We start from the raw sequence: 22,694 nt of genomic DNA on the forward strand, positions 1-22,694 counted from the left end.
AGCCCAAATATGTCCTTCCTGACAATGTTCATACTTGAATTTTAGGCTATCCATGAGCAAGTGTGCCTATGCCAAGCTGATCTTGACGGTGGATAAGGAACGTTAGATTGGGAATGGAGAAAAGATAAAATAACAAAACACAGTTCACGCTGTCAAGGCACCTACACATGTTTGACACTCAACTGTGGCCTTGTTGCTAAACAAAAAGAATGTTTGCATGGGGCATAATGGCTGTCACTCAATGGAAACATGTCATGTTTGTAAACCTCTAGGGTAACACTTAAATCTGAGGTAGGATGAAAAACAAAGATTTGTGAAGATTTGACCCTTATATTTTGAAAGAATGGGGTCATGACAAGAAAGAGAGAGAGAGAGAGAGAGATGGTTCTTTAGAAGTTGGGGCCCATGGCCTGCTGCATTTCCTTCCATGGACTACTAAAGAAACTAAGCAACAATGCAAACAGTTTTTTTTTTTAAAAAAGACTTCTTTATTTGAAATGCACCATGTGATTTTTCCCCCTACACCACACATAGAGTCCTAGCTATATTTTACTCAGGCTAATACTACTTAGGCATGTTTTACCTGAATCTATACCTACTACAGTCTAACTATGCTCCTGGGAGCACAAATTGAGAGTAAGAAACGACACCCCTATGTTTCACTTTTGCCCCCAAACAGTTTACATGGGGATCCACCATAAGCAACTGGGCTTAATGTAGAAAGAGTCTAGATTGTTACTTTCCACCCACCCTCACCACACACACACACACACACACACACACACACAATGTATTTATGCATGCACAAGTACACACAGACTTGCATACGTACATGGCACATGCTTGTGGGCGCACACACACAAACATACACACACACACACACACACACACACACACACACACACACACACACATGAAAGTTCCACTGTTCATTTATGCCTGGCCCACATGCTGGGATGTTGACCTGGCCTTTCTAATAACTTAAGTACTTCTGCCAGAGTCATTTAGATGTGCTGACAACAGCCGTAGAACTCTAGCAGGAGACCAGACGTGTTTTACTGATGGTCTGTCTTTCCCAAGGTATATATTGTAGGATTGGTCCTTTAAGGCTTTAGTTTCTTCACTGGTCCCCAACACAGACTCCTTTCTTTTGCATCCTGGCTCCCTGGATGGATGCCCAGCTTGATGACAAACCATAGGAGCTATGATCATAAAATGCTACAGACCATCAAATGTTCATGGTGAGGTTCACGCCACCTACTCGATAAAATGGATGGTTTCCATGTAACTATGGATAAGTAATGCCCCAGAGTAGATAGGCCACACCTCTTCACTGTTGGAGGTACTTGTCTGAATTCCTTGGAGAGAAAATTATTTCCACAAGGTGCCTGTCCTCATTTGGGTGCAAGGACAGGTCATTCTTTTTCGGTATGTTTTCAATACACCTTTCTTGCAGTGTCTTCACCTGGAATCGTCTCAATAGTGTAACCAGGACAACTTTCATCATCACCATGGCGATGTACTTCCCAGCGCAGCTGCGGGGCCCAAAGCCAAAAGGCTGAAAGTACCTGTAGGGAACCTATGAAAACGATCAGATGATTAGACAGAATCATGCAACCATCTTTCTTTGATTTTTCTCTGAAAACACGGGCCAGTCAGAATAGTCTAGCTTTGGCATTCAGCCATGCTCCTTCCTGCCCGAGACCAACAACTGTGGCTAATGAAGCCACTGTGCTTCTCCTATGACACAGACCGGCCACAGATAGCCCCTAGTTTTATTTTACATGTCAATAAGCTGAGGTAAGGCAGTGCAAATCACCATGTTATTAGAAACGCTGTAGAATATTTTCAGCTTTCCTGGTGTTTTGCAAGCTACTAAGGCAAAGTTTGTTTTTGTGTGACATCATATAATAGATGAAATGAAGACAAAAGCTATGGATGTCCAGACTGTTAGTGTCAAACTTCTTGTGTGTGTGAGAAAGAGAGGGGATCTCTGTGGCCTGGGCTTGCCCCAATGTTCTGATCCTCTTTCCTCTACCTCAGAGTGCTAGGACTACAGTACTATACCATTACATCAGGTTCACTGGAAAGTTCCAATTACTGTGAAAACTAATAGGATCATGTCTGTTTGTCTGCCTTGTCTACTATGTATTTATGTTTAGAATTACAAAAAAAAAAATGTTGACCAATTGACTGACAAGGGATCATCTGGGTTGCCTGTCTAGAATCATTAATTAGAGTACCATATCACTATTGGGTCCCCATGCTACACACAAGTAGAAAAAGAGGAAACACAAGGAGCCACTTGGAAAATTCCATCTTAATAATATTGTTCTGACACAATGGAAGCAAAAAAAAAATCTCTCCTATACATCAGCCACATATAAAAGAATGCTGATTCTTTTAATCATTGAGTTTTATTTAGAATAACATCCAATGCTTGAGGCTATTTGGTAGAATAAAGGTAGCAATTAAACTAAACCTTATTTGATTTCTATCTAAAGTAGAGATCTACAGCTGAATCTAGATGATGCTAAAGAGATGCCTTAGTTTCTTTTACTTTATTAAAGAAAAAGTGAGAAATTCAGGCCTCAGTGCTAAAGAGCATGGGATGTTCCTCCAGAAAACCCAGGTTCACTTCCAGCACCCGCATGGTGGTTCATAATCATCCATAAACTCCTGTTCCAAGGGCTGTGATACCCTCTTCTAAACTCTGTGTGTACCAGGTACATAAAAGGTATGCTTATATACATGCAGGTAAAAACACTCATACACATAAGGATTTTTTAATTAAATAATAAGTTCGAATGGAAGAAATCATTGCCTTAAATAAGTCTTTGCCAAATTAAGGACTTTTTATCTTTTGCCTCCCTGGGTGGCAACTATACAAATATTTTACAGAGATACAGAGCCAACATCTTTTTGGTTTGGGATGAATGTGTCAGCCATGTTCTAAGCTCTAGGACACAAGTGCTCCCATGACGTAGGAGAAGGGCAGGTGAAGCTTTCTAAGTGTGTATGTGGAGCAGCTAAGGCCACAGCACCAGAAACAACATGCTCGGGTCTAAGGAGGAGCACTTACATTCTTCTCAAAGTTTTCAAGGGTAAATTCATTGGGCTTAGGGAAGTACTCGAGCCTGTGCATTCTTCCGATGTTCAGAATGATGTTAGTCCCCTTTTTAACCGGGTAGCCGTCAATTACGTCATCCTCCAGAGCTCTGCGCATGACCAAGTCCACAACAGGCTGATACCGCATGCTTTCATTAATGAAGTTTTCCACCACTTTTAAATTTTGGATATCCTCAATCTTTATGTCTCTGTCACCTGTGGAACAGATTAAAAAGGACAAAGAGAGCAATGTTAGGTTCCTATGTGATAAGCACTAAAGCTCTTTGTTTTTCCATGGAACACTTTGTTTTGGGTTAGAGAAAAAATGCTTTTAATTCTAAAACAGACACTCACTAGGAACAAATGTGTTCTTTTTGGTCCACAGGGGGCTTTATAAAAGTTAAGATGTAAAACCATTCCTGGAAAATTCATAACAACCGCAACAAAGATTTCCTAAAATTATCTGAAAATGCGCTCCTATTAGATCCATGTTCCCAGCTGCAGTCAATGGGCAGGAGATGGGCCCAGCCATCTTTTCAGAAAAGACATGACCTCTACATGACCTCTGCAGTTTCCTGTGGGCCACATCTACTCTGCAGCCCATATTCCTTTTATCTGCCTTAAGTCTTCGAGTTGTCTGCCTACTCTACATTCCAGGGAACATTTACTTTGCCTTTTACTATATGTGTCAGCTAGCACAGTAACAACCCCAGCCAAGGGTGCAGAGGCTGCTACAGAGTCAGTGAGATCATGCACAGAGTCCAGTACATAGAGCTCTCTCCTCCTGCTGCTTCCCTACATGTGCCACTGACAGCCCCACCACATCTGAACTCAAATAACTGTTGCAGGAACATGGCAAGATGCTCACTAAACCCCACCTATAAACAGTGAGTGCCCTGCTCAGCCCTGAGTCCTACTGAGAAATAACAAGACAGTCCCAGTGTCTTGGCCTGACCCGACATTGGTCAAGGAAGGTTAGATTGTTCCAGATATGGCAAAATTTTCAAGTACCCTCAAATGAGCCACTTTAACAGAATCAAAGTATCCCGGGTGTCCTGGAAATTCTGAGAAAGAGAAGCTGCATCTCAAGTACTGTGCTTTGTGGCCAAGGACCCAACAAGTACGCATTACAGGGTGGAGAGATAAAGGGACGATCACAGAGGTTTCCAAAAGTATTTCCTAGAAAGTCATGACCATGGACTACAAGAAGGAGCATGGATGTTGCAATGTGCTCTGCGTGTGGACCACAAGAGGGAGCCTGGATATTGCAACATGACTTGCTGCTTTCTCATCTTTGCAACGCCAGATGAAGATGCACCAAGGCATCTCGCTCTTAAGGGACTTCATTAGCGATCTGATAAAAGCATGCTCTCAAAATTAGTTTCCCCTCCTAGACCCTCCCACAGTGCCTTCTTCCTTCATTCTTTAAACTAACTTCCTTCCTTCCTCCCTTCCTCCCTTCCTCCCTTCCTCCCTTCCTCCCTTCCTCCCTCCCTCCCTCCCTCCCTCCCTCCCTCCCTCCCTCCCTCCCTTCCTTCCTTCCTTCCTTCCTTCCTTCCTTCCCTTCTCCCCCCACCCTCTTTCTCCCACCAGTCTACAAGCCAACACAGTGTGTGCTATTTCCTACCCTCTACACAGACCCTGAAAGCCAAATTGGAAACACTGAGCAAACATTCTGGAATTTGGAGCACAGTTACCCTGTTTCTTTCTCTACCTCGATGGGTGTGTTTCTCCTTATCAATGCATCTACAGAGCCCATCTCTCATATATTCAACGAATGCAGTTTTTCCTTAGTGTCAACCACTTCGAGCAGCTATAAAATGTCTTTTTAAAAGACAGTGCCTTTTCACAACCAATAACTTGTTTAACCAGCACTGTGTAAAGCCAGGAAAGTTGATCTCATGTCATGTCATGTCATGTCATCTGCAAGTAGTGTGTTCCAAAGAAGATCACACAGGCAAAGGCTACTCCAAATAAGTTTTTTTTGTTTTCTCTCAGAAAAGAGTTATGATGTCATGTTTTCAAAGAAGAGGGGGACAGGACACTGCCGAGGTAGAGTGATGAAAATGGGAATGGAAAGCCATAGAGCATGCAGAGGCTGGACCGAGGCCCATTTGTGATGGACATGCTGCTTGGTCTTCATTTGCTTCCCTTAACAATTAAAGCAGGGGCTGTCTCTGACTCTGTTGCCTGCCATTGGATCCCCTTCCCCTATGGGGGCTGCCTGATTGGTCCTCAGTAGGAGAGGATGAGCTTAGTCCTGATGGGACTGGGTGAGCTTCATGCCAGGGCAGGGTGGTACCCAAGGGAAGCTTCCCGGAGTGATGGGGAAGGGATCTGTAAGGATGGGACTAAGAGGAGAGGAGGGAGGAGGCTGCCATCAGTATGTAAAGTGAAAAAATAAATTGAGTGAATAAAACAAAGAAGAATAAAGAAAAAGAAAATGGGGATGGGAGAAATGACAGAGCCCTGGGGGCTTCTCTATAGAAACGGTGGAAAGAATGGGGGAAGGGCCAAACATCCATGGATTCATGGTGACGGAAGCTCATTACTCCCTAGTCTCTGCTGTTACCCTTTCATCCTCCTCCTGCCTCCAAGTGAACCCACAAACACATTTTTGCAAACAGTAGCCATCTTCCTAGGTGGACTCACTAACATAGGCATCTATAACTCACAAGACAGGCAGAGCACACAAATCTCAAGTTCCACATCTATGGAGTCAACCAACAGCATTCAATGTATATTTATTGTGTTTGCACTGAACAAGCGCAGCCTTTGTTTTGTAGTTGTCCTCTAGATAACACAATACCATAACTATTTATATAGTATTGCATTGCATCAGACATTATACACAATTGAGAGGTGACTTAATGTCTGTGGGAGGGTTAAGTAGGCCACGTGCAAGTACTATATGATTTTCTAAGATGGACAAACTTGACCATATCTGTGTCTGTGTGCATATGAAGTAAGATTTCAAGCTTGGGGGATGGCTCAACAGGGTAGTATACTTCTCACCAAGCCTGAAAACCTGAATTTGATCCCAAGAATCCAGCTGGGAGGAGGAGAGAAATAACTGCCACAAACTGTCCTCTGACCTCCACACTCATACTGTAGCATGTGCACATGTGCATACCACACACACACAGCTCTTGAAGGACATACAGCAAGCAAGTTTCAGTTGGGGTGGGGGGATTCAGACACAGTGAGAAGAATTAGGATGTCCACTTTCTGCCTTACACATTGCTCTGGTGTTTGGATTCTTCAACAAGCACACATTATCTTTACAATTTATACAACACATAAATAGTAGGGACTGTCATTTTAACCTACTAAGGACAGCTAAGATGTGACTACTCTGTTTTTCCTTAAGGTTTTATCAGATTGTTAAAATGTGTGGAGCAGCTGACACTCCCGTTCTGCAGGGAGTTCCTGAAGCACTGCTGTCTATCTGGTAACTGCTTACCCACAACAGTGTGGATCTCCTTCAGGATTGCTGCTTCAACCTCCGGATACTCTGTGACGAGAAGTAACATGAAGTACAGAGTGACCGACATGGTGTCAGGGGCTGCAATCAGCATCTCCAGTATGCACTGATTCACGTTCTCTTTCGTCAGGTCTCCACGTCTCTGAGGAATTGACAGAGGAGACGACATTGGGAAAGGGAATCAAGATTTCAGAAATGTCTGGGAGGTGACACTCAAGCACCAACAACCTCAACAAAATGAAATGAGAGGTTTAGATAATTAGAACCAACATTGTGCATATTAATATTCTGCATATAGATAAACAAGTAGCTGATTACTTATGTACCATTGACCCTCCATACACTAGCATTCCACACCAATGGATTTGACTAACTGGGCTTCACAGATATTTTGGTTGCATTTTTACTGAGTAGCTACAGACATTTTATAATTATTCTCTAAACAATGCAATGTTATAACTATTTGCATAACATTAGCCTGCATTGGGTATTATTAACCCTATGGGGTGAGACAAACATATGCAAGTACCATGGCATTTTAGAGATAAGATTTGAACTTTCTTATATTTTGGTATCTGGGGAGGATTCTAGAATAAAGTTCCCAGATATTGAGAGATATTTTTACTTGGTGTCTTAGGTCTCCTCTCTTCCTGGTTTTGTAAATTACAGAAAAATGTGAATGATAAATGTCATAAAACAGCTGTTTGGGCTGTTTGGATGGGCTATCATAAGACTGCTAGAGGAACTTTTTAAAGAGAAATCATGCCACAGTTCCTAAAAGGACTTTCTAAACAATGGTACACTGCCATAATACGTATCAGGTGAGGAATTGTGGTTCATTCAGGCCAATACCTCAGCAAAAATCAAATCAGTTGCAAAATCCATACAGTCTTCCAGTTTCTCGGCTGCGGAAACTTTGTGTCTCTTCTTTTCCACCAAAACAGCTATCTCGTCTTTCAAGTCCTTGCTGAAGAAAAAAAAAGTGTTAAATTTTTCTCAATTTAGACTTCCAGCAAAACAGATTCTGCTTGTTGAAAGGCACTAGTGTTCATGAGTAAGTGAGTTTCCATTTTATTTCTTCACAAATAAGTTACGTGAAGTACTTATCTTATGGTACTATAGTTAACTGAGATTTCTAAACACAGGTAATAATCTCAAAGCTATAACTCTCATTCTATGTCTCCATCTTTTTGATATGCAGAAAGCTCTGGCAGGTGTCAATGCTAGGGTTAGCCATACCTTTTCTGTCAACTCAAAGTATAGCACGGTGTCCTTATTCCAGAGAGCCTCGGGCCACACATTTGGCCATTGCCAAGGGGGCTCGTGGCCAGAGGCTTCCTTTGTCCTTTGGTCTGTCCCAGTGCAGCCAAATTGCTATGAATGTTTCACGAGTAACTTAATCAGCGTGGCCCTCTGCATGCTGGTGAGCATGAAACCTATCAAAGGAGCCAACAGCAGCAAAGACACAGTGAACAGTGCCCGGCGACAGCCTCCAAATGTGGGTTACTTACACGGATCGTTCATACTTTCTGTAGAGCCAAGAAATCTTAAAGAAGATGTTTGGTTTGATGAGGAGAGCTTGCCAGGCGTTAAAGTAACCCTGGATTTTCTTCACAATAGCACTTTCTGTGAAACAAAACCAAGAACAAACTCAGTGAGAGAAAAGGTGAGTCTAAGAGCAGAACTCCAGACAGACTCTGGCCAGTCTTGGGTCGCCAGTGGACGCAGACTATAAGGCAAATTCATTCACTTATCTGCTTGCCATCTAGATTGGCTGAGTTAGCTGTAGAATTGACAGTTTTCAAGTTTGTGTCTGAGACCACAACCTAGACTCTCTCATAGCCCAGTCTGGTTGGGCGTCTCACTCCCTCTGGCTTTTCTGGACAGAGGGTAGTAATTACAGTTGTTGTGTCCTTGGTCCTGGAACCTGGAAGGTGCTGTTTGGACAAGTGAGATAACTGAATGGGTAAAGGTCCTTGCCTCTTGATGATTTTGAGTTCAATTCCTGGAATCCACATGAAGGTGGGAGGAAAAAACAGCTCCCGAGTTCTCCCTGGCCCTCCATAGGTACACAGGACCACTCATGCCTCTTTCTCTATCATATTTAATTTTAAAACACCAAGTCTGTTATGCTGCTAACACAGTTCAACTGATTCTGGAGTTAGGTGAGATATTAACTGGGCTACGTACTGGGGTTATCCATATAATTAACAGTTCCTCGATGGCTCACTTTCCAGTGCTAGGTTCATTTTATAGCATTCTTCACATAGCCTTCAGACTTATCTATATTTGGCCCAAAGTGCAGAATTCATGTCAGTTTCTTCAATGCATTGTTCTGAGCTTTGTGCATTGTTTATGACAGGCAAGTGATAATAAGTTAAATTGAATTAAAAAGAAAAAGAAAGTCCTTGCCTATTTTTTCAAGTTACACATACACACACACACACACACACACACACACACACACAAAGAGGGGGGGGGGAAGAAATCAGAATTTTTTTTAACTATCAAAATGCCAATCACTTCTAGGTTCTTTACAGAGTTTTAAAGTTTAATCCTTACAGCCTTGCCAAGGGAGTGATAACATCTCTGTTTTGCAAATTAAAGAAACCTACAGTTGATAGAAATTAAGGATGCCTACAGGATGGCAGGCAGGTCAGCTTGGAAGTGTAAGAAATATGCAGTATAACGGGAAACAAGCATAACCCACATGAGCCATATGGGTGTTGTGGCATCGAAGTCTGGATCCAGCCACTGATCAGTGCAGGGATTCACAGCTCCCTCCACACAACCCTTCCTAATAACCTAGGCCTGGAAGAACCCAGGGAGCAGGGCTGGGTCAGCATGACTGCCTAACTTCAACAAAGACGTATGCAGAGAGGCTGGAAGCAGACCAGGTGAAATGTGACACAGATCTTCCCAGAATAAATTGCAGAATCAGATTTGGTTTCTGTAGCCCTTGGGAAGTGCAGGAGAGTGGTAATGGCAAGGCCATGGGAGCCGGGGGGAGGAGGAAGGAAGGGCTCACAGCTGATCTCATGGCCCAGATGGCTTCCACGAGTGCTGGGGAGTGTGCTTCTTTCTCCTGCCTTTTGGGTCTGCACATGATTGTGACTTTACTTCATTCAGACTATGTTTGAATGTCCTCTCTGCAGAGATATTTCCTGACCACTCAACTCATGATGGGCGTGGCCGCACTGCCACCCCACCTCAGTCCCTGTTCTTTACCCCGATTTGTTCTTGTTTCGAGGCGCTCATTACCGCCTAACATGTGACCTGGCATTCACCAGCTTCACTGTTCATGTACCCCACTGCAATATAAGCTTCTCAAAGGTGACAACTTTACCCATCTTCCCCATCCTCTCCCCAGAACCTAGAATATAAAGTAGGCAACCAATACATATTGGTTGAGTGAATGGATGATCAATGATAAATTAATTTAGGAAAATCACATACTAATGTCAACAGCTTATGTGCACATTTTTAAATGTTTGCCTTTATTCATTTAGGGGAGAGGGTAGGATGCCTTGTCAGTTGTTATAAATATTAAATGGCAGGCATGCACATAAAGTATCTTTTCAGATTGTATGGTACAAACCAGTATGTTTGGTACATAGGAAACACCTGACAGCTGTTATCACCATTTGTCAATATCAGCAGCATCAGCACCATCATTTTATCATATAGAGACAACCAAGTTCTCATAGAGAGTGACATTGAGAGAAGGAACATGTACATGTATACATAAATACTTGTTTGTATCATGTCCCAAAGAATGGTCAGAAATGGTTAAATATATCCAATTTACTAGTGGTATGTTAATGGCCACATTAACTGATAATGTTTGCAAAAGATAGAATGCTATGTCCTAGAGTAACATAGGAGATACAGAAGAAATGGGGGTTGAACTCTACTTTGAAAGTTTATAAATGAATGAACAAGGTAGAAATGCTGAAGGCAGGGGTGTAGGGGGAGATACTGATAGCAATGTCTGGTTCCCTAATTGGTTCTTGATTTGGTCAATAAAGGAAGCTGTGAGCTAATTGCTCACAATTGGAGGACAGGAAGGGACAGGTGGGACTTCCAGGTCCCAGGAGGAAAAGGAGACAGAGGAAAAGAGAAGGTGATTTTTCAGCCAGGCTTTGGAATGAGCAGCACACAGCTATCGTGTAAGATCTTGGACCAGCTAGAACCAGCGGCGTCAGCCACCAGTGGATAGCCAAGGAGGTCAGCAGAAGCTAGCTGATACAGGCTAGCTGATAGGTTTAAGGCAGAAGATTCTGTGCCCAGCAATTGTGCTAGTAGGCAAATTCAAAAGTAATAAAACCATCTGAGTGTTTTTCTGCAGAGCAAAGGTGGGTAGAGAGAGAAGCAGGGTCTGTGCCAGCAGCTTGGTGAAGATAAGCTGGGAGGAAAGAGCTAGCCGGAGTGGGGCTGGGGTGTGGGGTTGGCAGCAGCCAAGAGGGGTCAGAGTGTGGGCTGCAGTCCCAGGCAAAGGCGGTAGCATGACTTTTAAAATCACATGCAACAGTGAGGGGAATATCCTTAGGAATTCGTATAAATGCTTAACCAAGCACAACGTACGAAGTAGCACTTCAGTACGAAGTAGTGCTTCGCTTCCATATTCCGCCTCCGCATGCCCTGTTGGAAAGGGGACAGAATGCATGAGAATTCAAGTTCCAGTACCATCCAGGGGGATCCCCAGGAAGAGCATGTTAGAGGTGTCCAGCATGATGTGTCTCATGAGGGTCAACACATCCACGTAGCCCGAGGTGTCGGTGACTTCGCCCAGCCTGTCCAAATGCTGCTTGATGGACTCCACACAAACTTCCACCATTCGAACAAGACCAGGGCCCGTCAGAGCTGAAGAGCAGAAATTTGGCTGTCATAAACACCAGTGCATACACAGAAGGTTGTTTCGACTTTATGTCAGGAGCAATTGTCCTCAACTTTACATGAAATAATAGGGTGGGGATTTTTGTAACCTCCTCCATTTATACTTTCTCATGTTACCCTGGTTTTCTGCAAGAAGCACTTACCTTTTTGACTAAAGATAATTGAATGAATATTACTTTAAAAAGATGATTCAGGTTCAAGCCTTTCTTGAAGCACTAATCATTTGTGAGACTGCAGATGAAACATTAATACTTCTGGGATAATAACCAACCAGTGCTTTTTACGTTTGCTGGACATGGTTCCCTTGAGGTGATGGTTTGGATTTTATGGGGGGGGGGCTCCACATTTATTTTACATTTCAGCATGTAGACAAATATTAATACAGAGCCAGTGAAACTGGTCCTTAGCCATTTCCACCAGAGGTTCCTAGATAGCATGGACAAACAACTCCAGTCTTAGAAATATTGACTGTGTGTCCTTCTCCTATGCTTAGCCTCTGTTCAAATTACCTCTAGATTCATTTTATAGAGCGATGGCAGGCAGAGCAATCCCCTCACTTGCTTTGCAGGCTTCAGTGACTGGGGAACTCCTAAAAGAAGGTGACAGCTATTTACTAGCATTGTACCTCAACCAACCCTGCATGAGGGCCCTTGACATGTATTTGTCAAATAAATGAATTGGACAAATGAATGGATGGGTGAATGAATGAATGAATGAATGAATGAATGAAAACAAGTAGAATGAATTAGTTATGCCCTCCTCTTGCTCTGGTCCTGATCTAGTGCTGACTCTAGTGGTCCATCATAATAGATTTTCTTTAAGGTTCTTTCAGAACTAGTCTCTATTTTTATGTCTTTCATTATTCGGATTCGATGTTAACATTTTTTAAATGCCATGGAAATTTTGGGGGTACCTTAAAGGCAGAACACCAGGAGATCATCCTCTCAAAAAGGAGAAGCAAACAACAAAAAAGTAAAAAAAAAAAAAAAAAAAAAAAAACATATTTCAGAAGGCAGACTTTGCAAATAAAAATGGAAGCTTGACAGCGTGGCTCACACGAGTCCCAGCACTCCTACAGCAGAAGGATCCTTAGATTCAAAACCACTTTGGACCTCATGAGTTTTGGCCAGTATAGGCTACAGAGTAAGACCTTGTTAAGAAAGAATGTTGTGGAGGGTGTGTGCTGGAGGCAGAGTTGGGGGAGAGGAACAGAAGAGGGGGAAAGGGAGCGGCAGAGAGCTGGGGAGACCAGCCTAAAGACACTCTAAAGACCCCAAATGTGTTACAGAAGGCTGAAGTAGGAGCCTTCCTCCAAGTGGTGGGAAGAGTCTTCTCGAGCATTCTCTGTTCTCTGGGAATGATCGAATTCAAGAGAGGGACACATCAGCCCGCCGTGCCTCCGCCCTCTGTGGGGAAGGGGTGGCAGGCACCACATGACATTCATGGTCTCCATCTGGGTGAATGCAGGACTTGCCTCTATGACAAGGAACCTGAAGCCATATTTCACAGGTGATCAGAATGCAACATGATTGCTTATGGACACTGGTGTATGTAGATATGATTTAGTGTCTAAACGTGCTTGAAAATACTCTTATCTTGCTCAAAAGAAGATTCAGCAAGTACTCACATTTCATCACCAAATAGTTCTTTTGGCAGTTTCAGTAGACAACTTCTCTGCTCTCCAACCTACCTCTCACCCATCTCCCAGGGCGAACCATTGCTGCGGCTGAATTTACCTACTCCCTTATACACCCAATAGGTTAATACTTTCATAGCTCAGCTGAAAGTAACTTAGACTCCAAAATGTGTCCCAATTTTTCTACTTTCTCAGGAAAACCAAAAGAATCTAATTCTAAAAGGAGGGCTATCAAGCTGCTTAGGACTCTCATTAACTATAACCGTAACCGTGCCAGTAATTCAGTCTACCTTTTAGTAAGTAACTAATTTACTATTTGGGGAAATCAGATGACCTCTCCTCCAGGTCCCTTTGTCACTGCAGTAACCCCACTTGTTTTTATTGTTCATAGTTGTGCTTTGTTTTCATTAAACTTTTGTCTACTATCAGAGGGATTTTCCTAAAATCACACCCAAATGTTCATATCCATTTTCTTGAAATAACTAGTGAATCCTTGTAATGCTTGAAATATACTCAAGATCTTGATGTAATGAGAAATGTCTTGAGTGATTTGGCCCTGCCTTTCCCTTGGCCTTAGGTTTGTCCATGGAGGGGGTCCCTGGATAGTTGTGGTGATCTAGCTTTCTCTACTGTCAAATATCCTGTTCTTTGTTCTTATGATGTCTTTCTTTGCTACACTTTTTTAATTAATTTATTTCATTCAAAATTCATCATAAGGACCCACTGCTCTGAACTGTCTTTCCTGACCCTTTGGTGACTTTTGGTGGCCGATGTGTCTGTTCTCTCCAGCCTGGTAGAACCTTATCTACATAGTATTTGACAAGACATAGATCCACCTTACCCAGCCTTCCTATTACATGGTTCTCAATGGCAGGACCAAATCATGCTTGTCATTGTATTCTTGGCACCTGATACAGTGATGAGCATAGTAGCTTGTTGAATGAACAGATGAATGTCAAGAACATAGGATATCCTAAATACTGATTGACATATTCCTAGTGAACCTGGGTCAAATGAAGAAGTAAAATACAATTTATAATGCTATGGAGTCAGACATGTTTGATATAATATACAGTCATATTATATATTCTTTTGTGTATATATGAATTATATGTTATGTATATATGAATAATATATTCATATAATATAGTCTTTACAACATGTCAAGTCCATGTTCTATAATACTCATCAATTTCTGTGGATAATGAAATAAATCACCAAGGTATTAATTGACTTGATCGAAGTCCTCCTATGAGTATTAATGGAACATGGGCCCACTATGATCCTAAGACCTACACTTTTCCATTAATCCAGTGTCAGTCTTATAAGGCATAGGGAGATGTATCTGCTTCAACATGAATAGTGACACACACACACACAAAGCTACCCAAAGTTTCCTGGGGTCCTAGTTACAAAGTGACTGAAGTGTCAGTCCTCAAGAGGACGAGATTACGATGTGTCATTATGGTAAGACCAAGCAAATCCCCAGAGTCATTAATGAGGAAACTTTCCCAGCTGAAGCTATAACAGAAGGTGTGACAAAAAGAGGCAGGCCAGGGAAGTCTGGACCTTTACCATCAGACAAGGAATGAAGGTGGGCTCTGGAAGCTGGAAGAGGTAAGACACCTCCTATCCAGAATCTCCAACAGGCCTGCCATCACCTTCTGGGACCCATGACAGACTTCTAACCTGCAGAATTTTAAGATAAGCATGACGTGTGTCCCAAACTGTCTAGTGTGTTACCGCAGCCAGAGGAACCACACATGTGTCTACAGCGACGTGACAAAGTCTGGATGGAAAGAAGAAGTTTGATGGTACATGGTCAGACCTAAAATCTCTGTTTCTCCAGATGCCATCTCTAATAAGATTGCCAAGGCATGGCTATGTTTCCTAATGCTTGATGTTATTGTCAAAAATTGGCCTGTGTAGTTCTCAACATCTTTATTTTCAGAATGTTACAGCAAGGACCAAGTGCCTGGTTAAAAGCTTAGAATTAAGCCTCTGCTCACCTCTGACTTGCTCTGCTGGTGTGAATCTCAGCTTCTCTAGGACTTCATTTCTTCAACCATAAAGCTCAGAGGCTGGATGAGGCAGCACAGGGTCTCTCCCTGTGCTAAGATTCTCTGGTTTCATTTGCTGTTGTTTGCTCCCCAAACATCTGGCCTGGGAGACAGTGGGTCTGCCAGTGTATTCTTTAGTCATGCTTAGATCAAAAATTATGTGGCAGCCCAATTTAAAGCATACTCTTTTTTTTTTTTTTTTAAGGAGAACTGTTGCAGACCTAAGAAAATAATGTAGGATTCCCATTTACCTTTCATAAAGAAAGGGCGAATTGTTCTCCAAAGGTTCGGGTTGTTGTTAAATATGATGCCGTTCTCATGCATGCCGATGCACTGCAGCCCACGCTTGCTGCCGAATCGGGAGATGTAGTGACTGTGCTTCATGACATGGAACATGCTTGAGGACCTGTAAAGAAAGCGAGCCGTGCTGTCAATCCGACAGAGGGGAGGGGCTCCGACAGAGGGGAGGGGCTTTATGGCAGTTCGCCTGACTGTGTGGTGGCTTTCCCAACAGACGCGTGTTGATCCAAACAGAAAGTAGGATGTCCAGTGCTCAGGTTAAATAAGGATGCCAGGTAGCCTGAGAACATCCCTGCTTGAGTAAATCGTTTGTACTTTCTGACTTCTTGGGTATCGCTGTAGGGAGAGGAGCTTGGGTATCGCTTTGAGCGAGTGGAGAAGCCCTGGGTGGATGTGTGCTGTTGATGAGGCCGTGCCAGTGATCAGAAGGGAATGGCAGAGTATTCCCTTCTAGCCCAAGTGTGGCTGTTGGCAGTGCATTCAGAAAACATCTGGCATCACTCTCTTCCCCTGATATTTAGGGACTGAAGACTGTTCCCCTATAGAGACTGCTCCTGCTGAGGTTAGCCAAGCCTACTCCTTGATGCAGCTGTGTACCTAAGCACTGCCTCCTTGGTTATCCGTATGTAGCACCCCACTTCCTTGCTCAGCTGTATGTACTGACCCGGCCTCCCCACTCAACTCTGCAATAAACACGCTGAGCATGGGGGTGAGGGGCTGCCAGAGGATTATTCCACTAAAATTAATTTTTAAAATGAGGTAAAACTCCAACATAATGCTAGAAGTAGCTTATTTACTTGGCATTTATTTCAGAAAAAAATCAAAATAAAAACCATCGAATCAAATTGTCCCTCAATTTAATTCCCAATAATATTTATAAAATGGCTCAAGTTTTTTATAAACAAAAAGAAAAAATATCAGATGTTTCAAATTGAATTCCAACAAATTAATCTGCCACTCCAAATTTTACTTACCTAGAATTATCATTCTATAAAACAAACTGAAATTACTGATAATTAAAATAAAAGTCATAGCTTTTCTTACCTTTCCTAACTTTCTCTACAATTAAAGCAGAAAGTATTTTTTATGTTCTTTGGTCACAGTGTTGCATTTTCAGTACTTGAGAGATGAACAGAGCATTGGTTTTTGTTTGTTTGTTTGTTTGTTTGTTTGTTTGTTTGTTTGTTTGTTTGTTTGTTTTTCTGCTCTGGTTCCCAGGGATTCTGTCCATTTGTCTTATGGACCCAACTAAACATAAGTTTAGTTTAGTTGCGATAACTAATTCATATGGCCCTTAGAGGGCGCTGTTATCCTGGTGATTTTTCAGCCAACCAAAAAAAACCATCAAGGAAATATGGCCACCACAAAAAAGAAAGCAGTTTAAACCAAGGTCTTTTCTCAAAGTGAGGCAGAGCTTATCCAAACAGAGTAAACTGGACAGTTAAGGAGAGAGGGCTGAAGGACAAGCCCACACTCCTGGCCATCACAAAGACCTGACCTTGAAATGAGCCCTACCAGCAGTCCTGAGGGAAATGTCTTGTTTGAGAAAGTGAGGATTTCCCGGCAAGGTGCCCACGTTCAGAGGAGACAGTGGACAGTGTAACACCACTGAGGTCAGAGGACAGACTTTTAAATATGATCGAAGTTAAGAGATCACCAAAATAGGCAAACCCTCCCACCCCTGCCAGAGAGAGGGGGAGGAGGGGATGAGGAAGAGGATGAAGGGAAGAGGGGAAGAGGGAGAGGGAGAGAGGAGGAGGAGGGGAGAGACAGACAGAGATCTCAATTAAATTCAGGTGGGTCCTCCATGCAATTCATCCATTCTACTTTCTGTCATCCATTCTCTCTCTCTCTCTCTCTTTCAATCTCTGTTGTGAGTCCTTCCTCCAAATTAAGACTTTAGAAATTTTCCTGAGGAAAGAGTGGGAATTAGAAGACAATCCTAGGGCCGAAGCTATACAGTCAGCCTTCCTTCTGATTGCTATAAGTGAAATGATATGTCCTTATTCAAAGCCAGTCCTTCCTCGTGTCCCTGGGACAGCATCACATTTCACTCAGCGCACACACACATACACACACACACACACACAGCACATATACACATCCAGCACATATCCACACACACACACAAACATACCCAGCACATACACACACCACATACACACACACACAGCACACACTCAGTGTACACAGAGCACACACACAACACACACAGTACACACACAGAATGCACACACATAGCACACATACACAGCACATACACATACACAGCACGCACACACCACACACACACACCACATACAAACACACAGCACACACAGCACACATGCAGTGCACATACAGACACACAAACACACACACACACCTTTCCCCCTTCATCAGCAGTTCCCTCTGTAGTTCTCCATCTCCACCACAACTCACAGGAGTCGTATGATCAGATGCCTTATTGTCTCTGCTTGTTACTGTGCTTCCTCTCCGTTCCTCTGCCATCTTTGCTGTTTCTTGAATTGTTTAGACAGGCTCTGTGTCGGGGCCTCTGTGCCTCCTGTTCCTTCTGTACAATGCACATTTTCTCCAGACTTCTGCCAGGATCATGTCCTCACTTCAAGTCTTTTGAAAGTATATTTATTTTATTTTTCCATTTGTGGTGTGTGTGTGTGTGTGTGTGTGTGTGTGTGTGTGTGTGTGCTCGCCCATGTCTTCATCTATGTAGGCATACGTGTGTGGGTGTACACATGGAAGCCTTCGGCTGATGTTGGGAATCGTTGTTACTACTCTTCCAACTGTATCCATTGAATCACCTCCCCAGCCCTCCTCCTAAGTCTGTAGTCAGGGAGGCCTGCCCCAAACCACCCGTGCACAATTATACTACAGTCCCTACAACTAACCCCAACCCCAACCTGTCTTTCCAACTTTCCCCCATATAATACATAGCTACTTGGTTTCCTCGGGACTGTCTCACCTTACCATTAAAACCCCCTAGCTTAGAAAAACTCGGAATCTCAGGCAAACTAAACACCTGGCCATCATATATACACTCCATAAGGAGTGTACATATCCTCATTACATCACAGACAGGCTGCACAGTTACCAGTGTGACCCCAGGAGGTTATGTCTGACAGCCATCATGGTCATTTCATATACTCTCCAGTGACAATGTATCTTTCTCGGGATGCGCCCGTATTAAGGAACACGTGGCTACACTGTGCGTCTCACTTCTCTATTCGTAGCATGCTAACAGTACGCTCTCCCATAAGAGAAGGAACTTTGAGCTGTTCTTATTCTCCAACTGGAATACAGCCGTGTTCCTAGAGCAGAGCCTGGTATGTAATGCCTTCTCTTTTATCAAAGGAATAGAAAGTCAAGTATTACTCTTAGTATATAAGCTCTTAATATAAGTTGAACAAATTCCTTGTAAATTTACACATAATTAAGACAGGTATGCAGATAAAACTTTCATTCCCACGTTAATTGTTAACTATCCCTCACGAGTGATGCTCAAATTATTTTATTTTTGTATCCGTGACAAAAATAAATGTACACATACATACTGGGCATATAGCACAGCATCTGTAGGCCCTGGTGTGGGGCATTAACTGCCCAAGGGCACAATGTATGCTTTAGTGCAGATTCCATAAGCATCCGCATCTCAGGGCTTTACCTCAAAGTCTCCAAGATGTGCAGGCAGCATGCAAGCAGCGCTCTGACTGCCTACCCTGACCATGCTGCAGCCTCTGCTCCTTTGGGACGAGGCTAGTTGGAAAGCTGGACTGCAATCATCACATAGTGGCAATGCCTCTGAACCTCAAACTTTTCAAGTGGAAAAGAACTCGGGCAAAATAACAATCTTTCTGAGGTCCAGTGGGGTTGTTTCAAGAGGCACAGGTAGTTCTCAAAAGGACTTGAAGAGTGGGCAAGGGAGGGAGAGAGGGACAAACAGGTCCTGTTCCAGAGGGGAGCTCAGCCTTTAACAACAGCATGGAGGGCTGGGAGGCAATTAAGGAGAACACAAAGACTCCCCCAAGTGAAAGGCCAGAGGGAACGGAACAAGAAGAGAGCTGGGAGATCTGGGGGAAGGGTAGGCTGCTCAAGTCAAGTCAGTGCCTCTGTGTGAGTCAGTACTGTGCTGGCCAGAGCCACTAAGGGGTGCTTTCCTGGTGAAGGGTAGGGAACCCTGGCTGTGACAAGGACCCCGCCTTAGGAGTTGCGTGTAGACACCTGTGATTTGTCTGGTGACCTAAGTTCCTAAATGTCCACTCTCTGCGAGAAACTTTACCTACTACTGTGTCCTCAAATTCATTAGTCTTCACTTGAAATCTAGTCTTCTACCAGCCTTTCCTTGGCTAGACTCAAGCATAATGCAGTAAGTGGAAAACCACCCAGCGCTGCTTAGTTCTTTGCACTAGTCTCGGAGAAAGGCACTCTTGCCCCAGGAACAACTTCCCTTCTTTCCAGGTAGGAGTTTGCTACGCTCCACAGCTCTCTGGAACCACCTGGAAAGCTGCAGCAAGGCTGGTATCTGTCCACAGCCAGGCTAGGTCAGGGCCCATGCCCTAGAATTTCTATATGTTCCTGGCCTACTCTAAAGCATCATCCAAGAGAGAATGGTTCTCAGGCGGATCTGTGTTTGAACAAGTATCACCTGTTTGCCAAGGGAAACTGGGGAATGGAAGCCAAGCTAAGGAGAGTAGGGCTAGAAGACTGTTCTCTGTGCTGGGGGTGAAAACGCAGGAGGGACTGTCTTAGACAGTCCTAAATGGCAAAACATTTTTTAAGACAATAACCAATTGAAAAGGTGTCTAAAACACTTAAGATGTAGAGAAAACATCTCTAATTTGCTTGAATTAGAATGACCAGACTTCAGTAGATCTTAACAGTGGTCTAGTCACTCTGGAGCAATGCCCCTGAACCTGCAAACGTGGTGAAAGCAGACCGTGGGGCTCTAGTCCAGATGTCTGTTTAGTAGGTCCTGGTGGGGTACAAGCATGTGCACTTCTGAGAGGTGCAGCTGTTGCTAGTGAAGGAAGCCTGCCAGAAAACCTCTGCACTGCTCCATAAGGAGTGAGGCATGTCCCATGCCTACCGCCCACCAGCTGCTCAGGGCTCTGTAGATGTAGTCTGCCTCAGCCATTCTTCAAAGTGCAACAACATCAGAAGGGCACCTCAGGCAAAAACGAGGGAATTAAATAGATCCAGAACATGACTGGGTAGACTGAAATATTTGGAATTCTAGGATATTTTTTTTTTCACCTGTATGCCCTTCTTTCAGTATTTACTTCAAAGAACTGGGCTTCAAGGATATTGTTATAGTTGATAAAAGGACAAGAAAACTAATGAACAAGAAAACAGTTCCTGGGCTGGAGAGATGGCTCAGCGGTTAAGAACAGCACTGGCTGTTCTTCCGGAGGTCCTGAGTTCAATTCCCAGCACCCACATGGTGGCTCACAACCATCTATAGAGAAATCTGATGCCCTCTTCTGGCATGCATGTGTACATGCAGAGAGAGCACTCACATACATTAAATAAATGAATCTTTTAAAAAAGAAAACAGTTTCTTCTTAACCGTCATCAAGACCTTAGTAAATTCCAGGGTGGATGCAATCCAGCAAAGCATTACAACTCAGGAAGGAGAACTTTGGTTTTTAACGGGAACTACTGATCTCAGTTGGTTTCAGATGGCTCTGCCCAGACACGGCTAACAGCCACTGATTGGACAGTTGGTTTCAGATGGCTCTGCCCAGTATTCAGTAGCCTGCAGGGTAAACTGAAAGCTACTGGTCACATATCAGCTTCTGCTGGGTTGTTATTTAAGGATTTGGGGGACTGTTTTTGTTATTGTTTTTCTATTCGCTTACTTGTAGAAATAATACCAAAAGCAAAGAGAAGCAGAAAACATGGTATGTCTTCCCTAAAGCATGCTTACCAAAAACCAAGCCATCTGGTCTCCAAGCGTCCACATTTGTGACTCAGAGGAATTTGGAATGATTTCCCGACTTCCTATGGTTCTTTATCTACGTGTCTCTGGCTTCAACTCAAGGAAAGTTTAATTATTTTGCTTGTCCACAGTATCAGAATGCCACATAGCCATTTGTCCCCTTCATCTCGTGGAGGGGAAAACAATGTAGCTTTACCAAAATATCAAGCTATCAAAAGGAAGTGACTTCTTATAGAGAAAACTCAATATTATTTTTAAAACTAGGGAAAACTTCAGCCTTGATTTTAAGGGGGCAGCAGAAGTAGTCGGAGCACAAGCAGTGGGTGTTTGAGTACTGAGAGAGGAGCCCAGGCCTGACGCGCGCTAAGGACACATTCTTGCTGTGCTGCACCCTCGGCCACGACAGCCTTGCTTATTCACAGACTCACTTGCTGATAATGAGTGTCTCCTCTCCACTGATCCAGACTCTCATGAACTCTCCATACATCTTATTGTAGTAGTTGCAGGCACTTCCAATCCCCATCCACAAGAATCTGCCATGGGAAATGAGGGGCCCAATTCCCAGACAGTAGCCAGGACCTACAACAGACCGTGAGAACACAGTGAACTTCTTAATAATGCCCCCCAAAAAATTTGTCCTTTCATATTCAATCTTTTTTATATCTTCTGAAGTCTATATGTGAGTCACTTAAGGTGATTTAAAACAAAAGCAAAGATCACAGGAGACTCTCCACCTCTTCATGAATGAGAAGCGCATGACTTCACAGTTGCTACTCTTGATCTGTCATCACGGCTCCACTAAAGGGGAAGCTATGCGCTCGTTTCTAAGAGTCTGGAATAAAAGTCGGCTTATCTGTCTGTTATAAGCATAGGAACCATGACAGGTAACAAGCTGATGAGACTGTATGGCTGCCTGCTGCTCTTATCTGGAAGTTCTAGGTTGTGAACAGCCCAGTTGACAGAATGCATTGACTAGAACTGGGCATGGCTTTCTTTCATCTGAGAGAGGGTCTTCGAGGATGATGTTCAGTCTCAAAACACCCCGCTGCTTTTAGAAGGCTCAGTTTATGAAAAGGAGTCTTGAGCAAAAATCTCGGGAGGTAATACAAACCTAAGAACTCCTTATTACAGTGTAGAACTCACAACCTACACTAGGACTCACATACCAGGATCTGGTTTCAGCAGAGAGCAGTGTCCAGCTTACAGCCTTGCTAACATAGACAATGGCAGGATTATGCAGAGCGAGAACCCAGGGGAAAGGGAGGGAATTGTATG

At 43.3% G+C, this 22,694-nt stretch overlaps 1 protein-coding gene across 3 annotated transcripts in view; it reads right to left on the minus strand.

Annotated features, from left to right (window-relative positions):
* Positions 1 to 476: 476 nt before the first annotated feature.
* Positions 477 to 22,694, minus strand: part of LOC110301208 (aromatase) — a 103,738-nt gene continuing 81,520 nt past the window's right edge. For all 3 annotated transcript variants that reach the window (XM_021171543.1, XM_021171544.1, XM_021171542.1), the window contains exons 3-10: positions 21,848 to 21,998; positions 15,436 to 15,590; positions 11,279 to 11,455; positions 8,104 to 8,218; positions 7,445 to 7,559; positions 6,572 to 6,734; positions 3,083 to 3,324; positions 477 to 1,579 (exon numbers count right to left, since the gene is read on the minus strand). In XM_021171543.1, the coding sequence (XP_021027202.1) occupies positions 1,331 to 1,579; positions 3,083 to 3,324; positions 6,572 to 6,734; positions 7,445 to 7,559; positions 8,104 to 8,218; positions 11,279 to 11,455; positions 15,436 to 15,590; positions 21,848 to 21,998 (1,367 nt within the window). In that variant the 3' untranslated portion in view covers positions 477 to 1,330. The remainder of the gene's footprint in view (positions 1,580 to 3,082; positions 3,325 to 6,571; positions 6,735 to 7,444; positions 7,560 to 8,103; positions 8,219 to 11,278; positions 11,456 to 15,435; positions 15,591 to 21,847; positions 21,999 to 22,694) is intronic.

The sequence above is a fragment of the Mus caroli genome, chromosome 9, assembly GCF_900094665.2.
Source record: "Mus caroli chromosome 9, CAROLI_EIJ_v1.1, whole genome shotgun sequence".
NCBI classification, from domain to species: domain Eukaryota; kingdom Metazoa; phylum Chordata; class Mammalia; order Rodentia; family Muridae; genus Mus; species Mus caroli.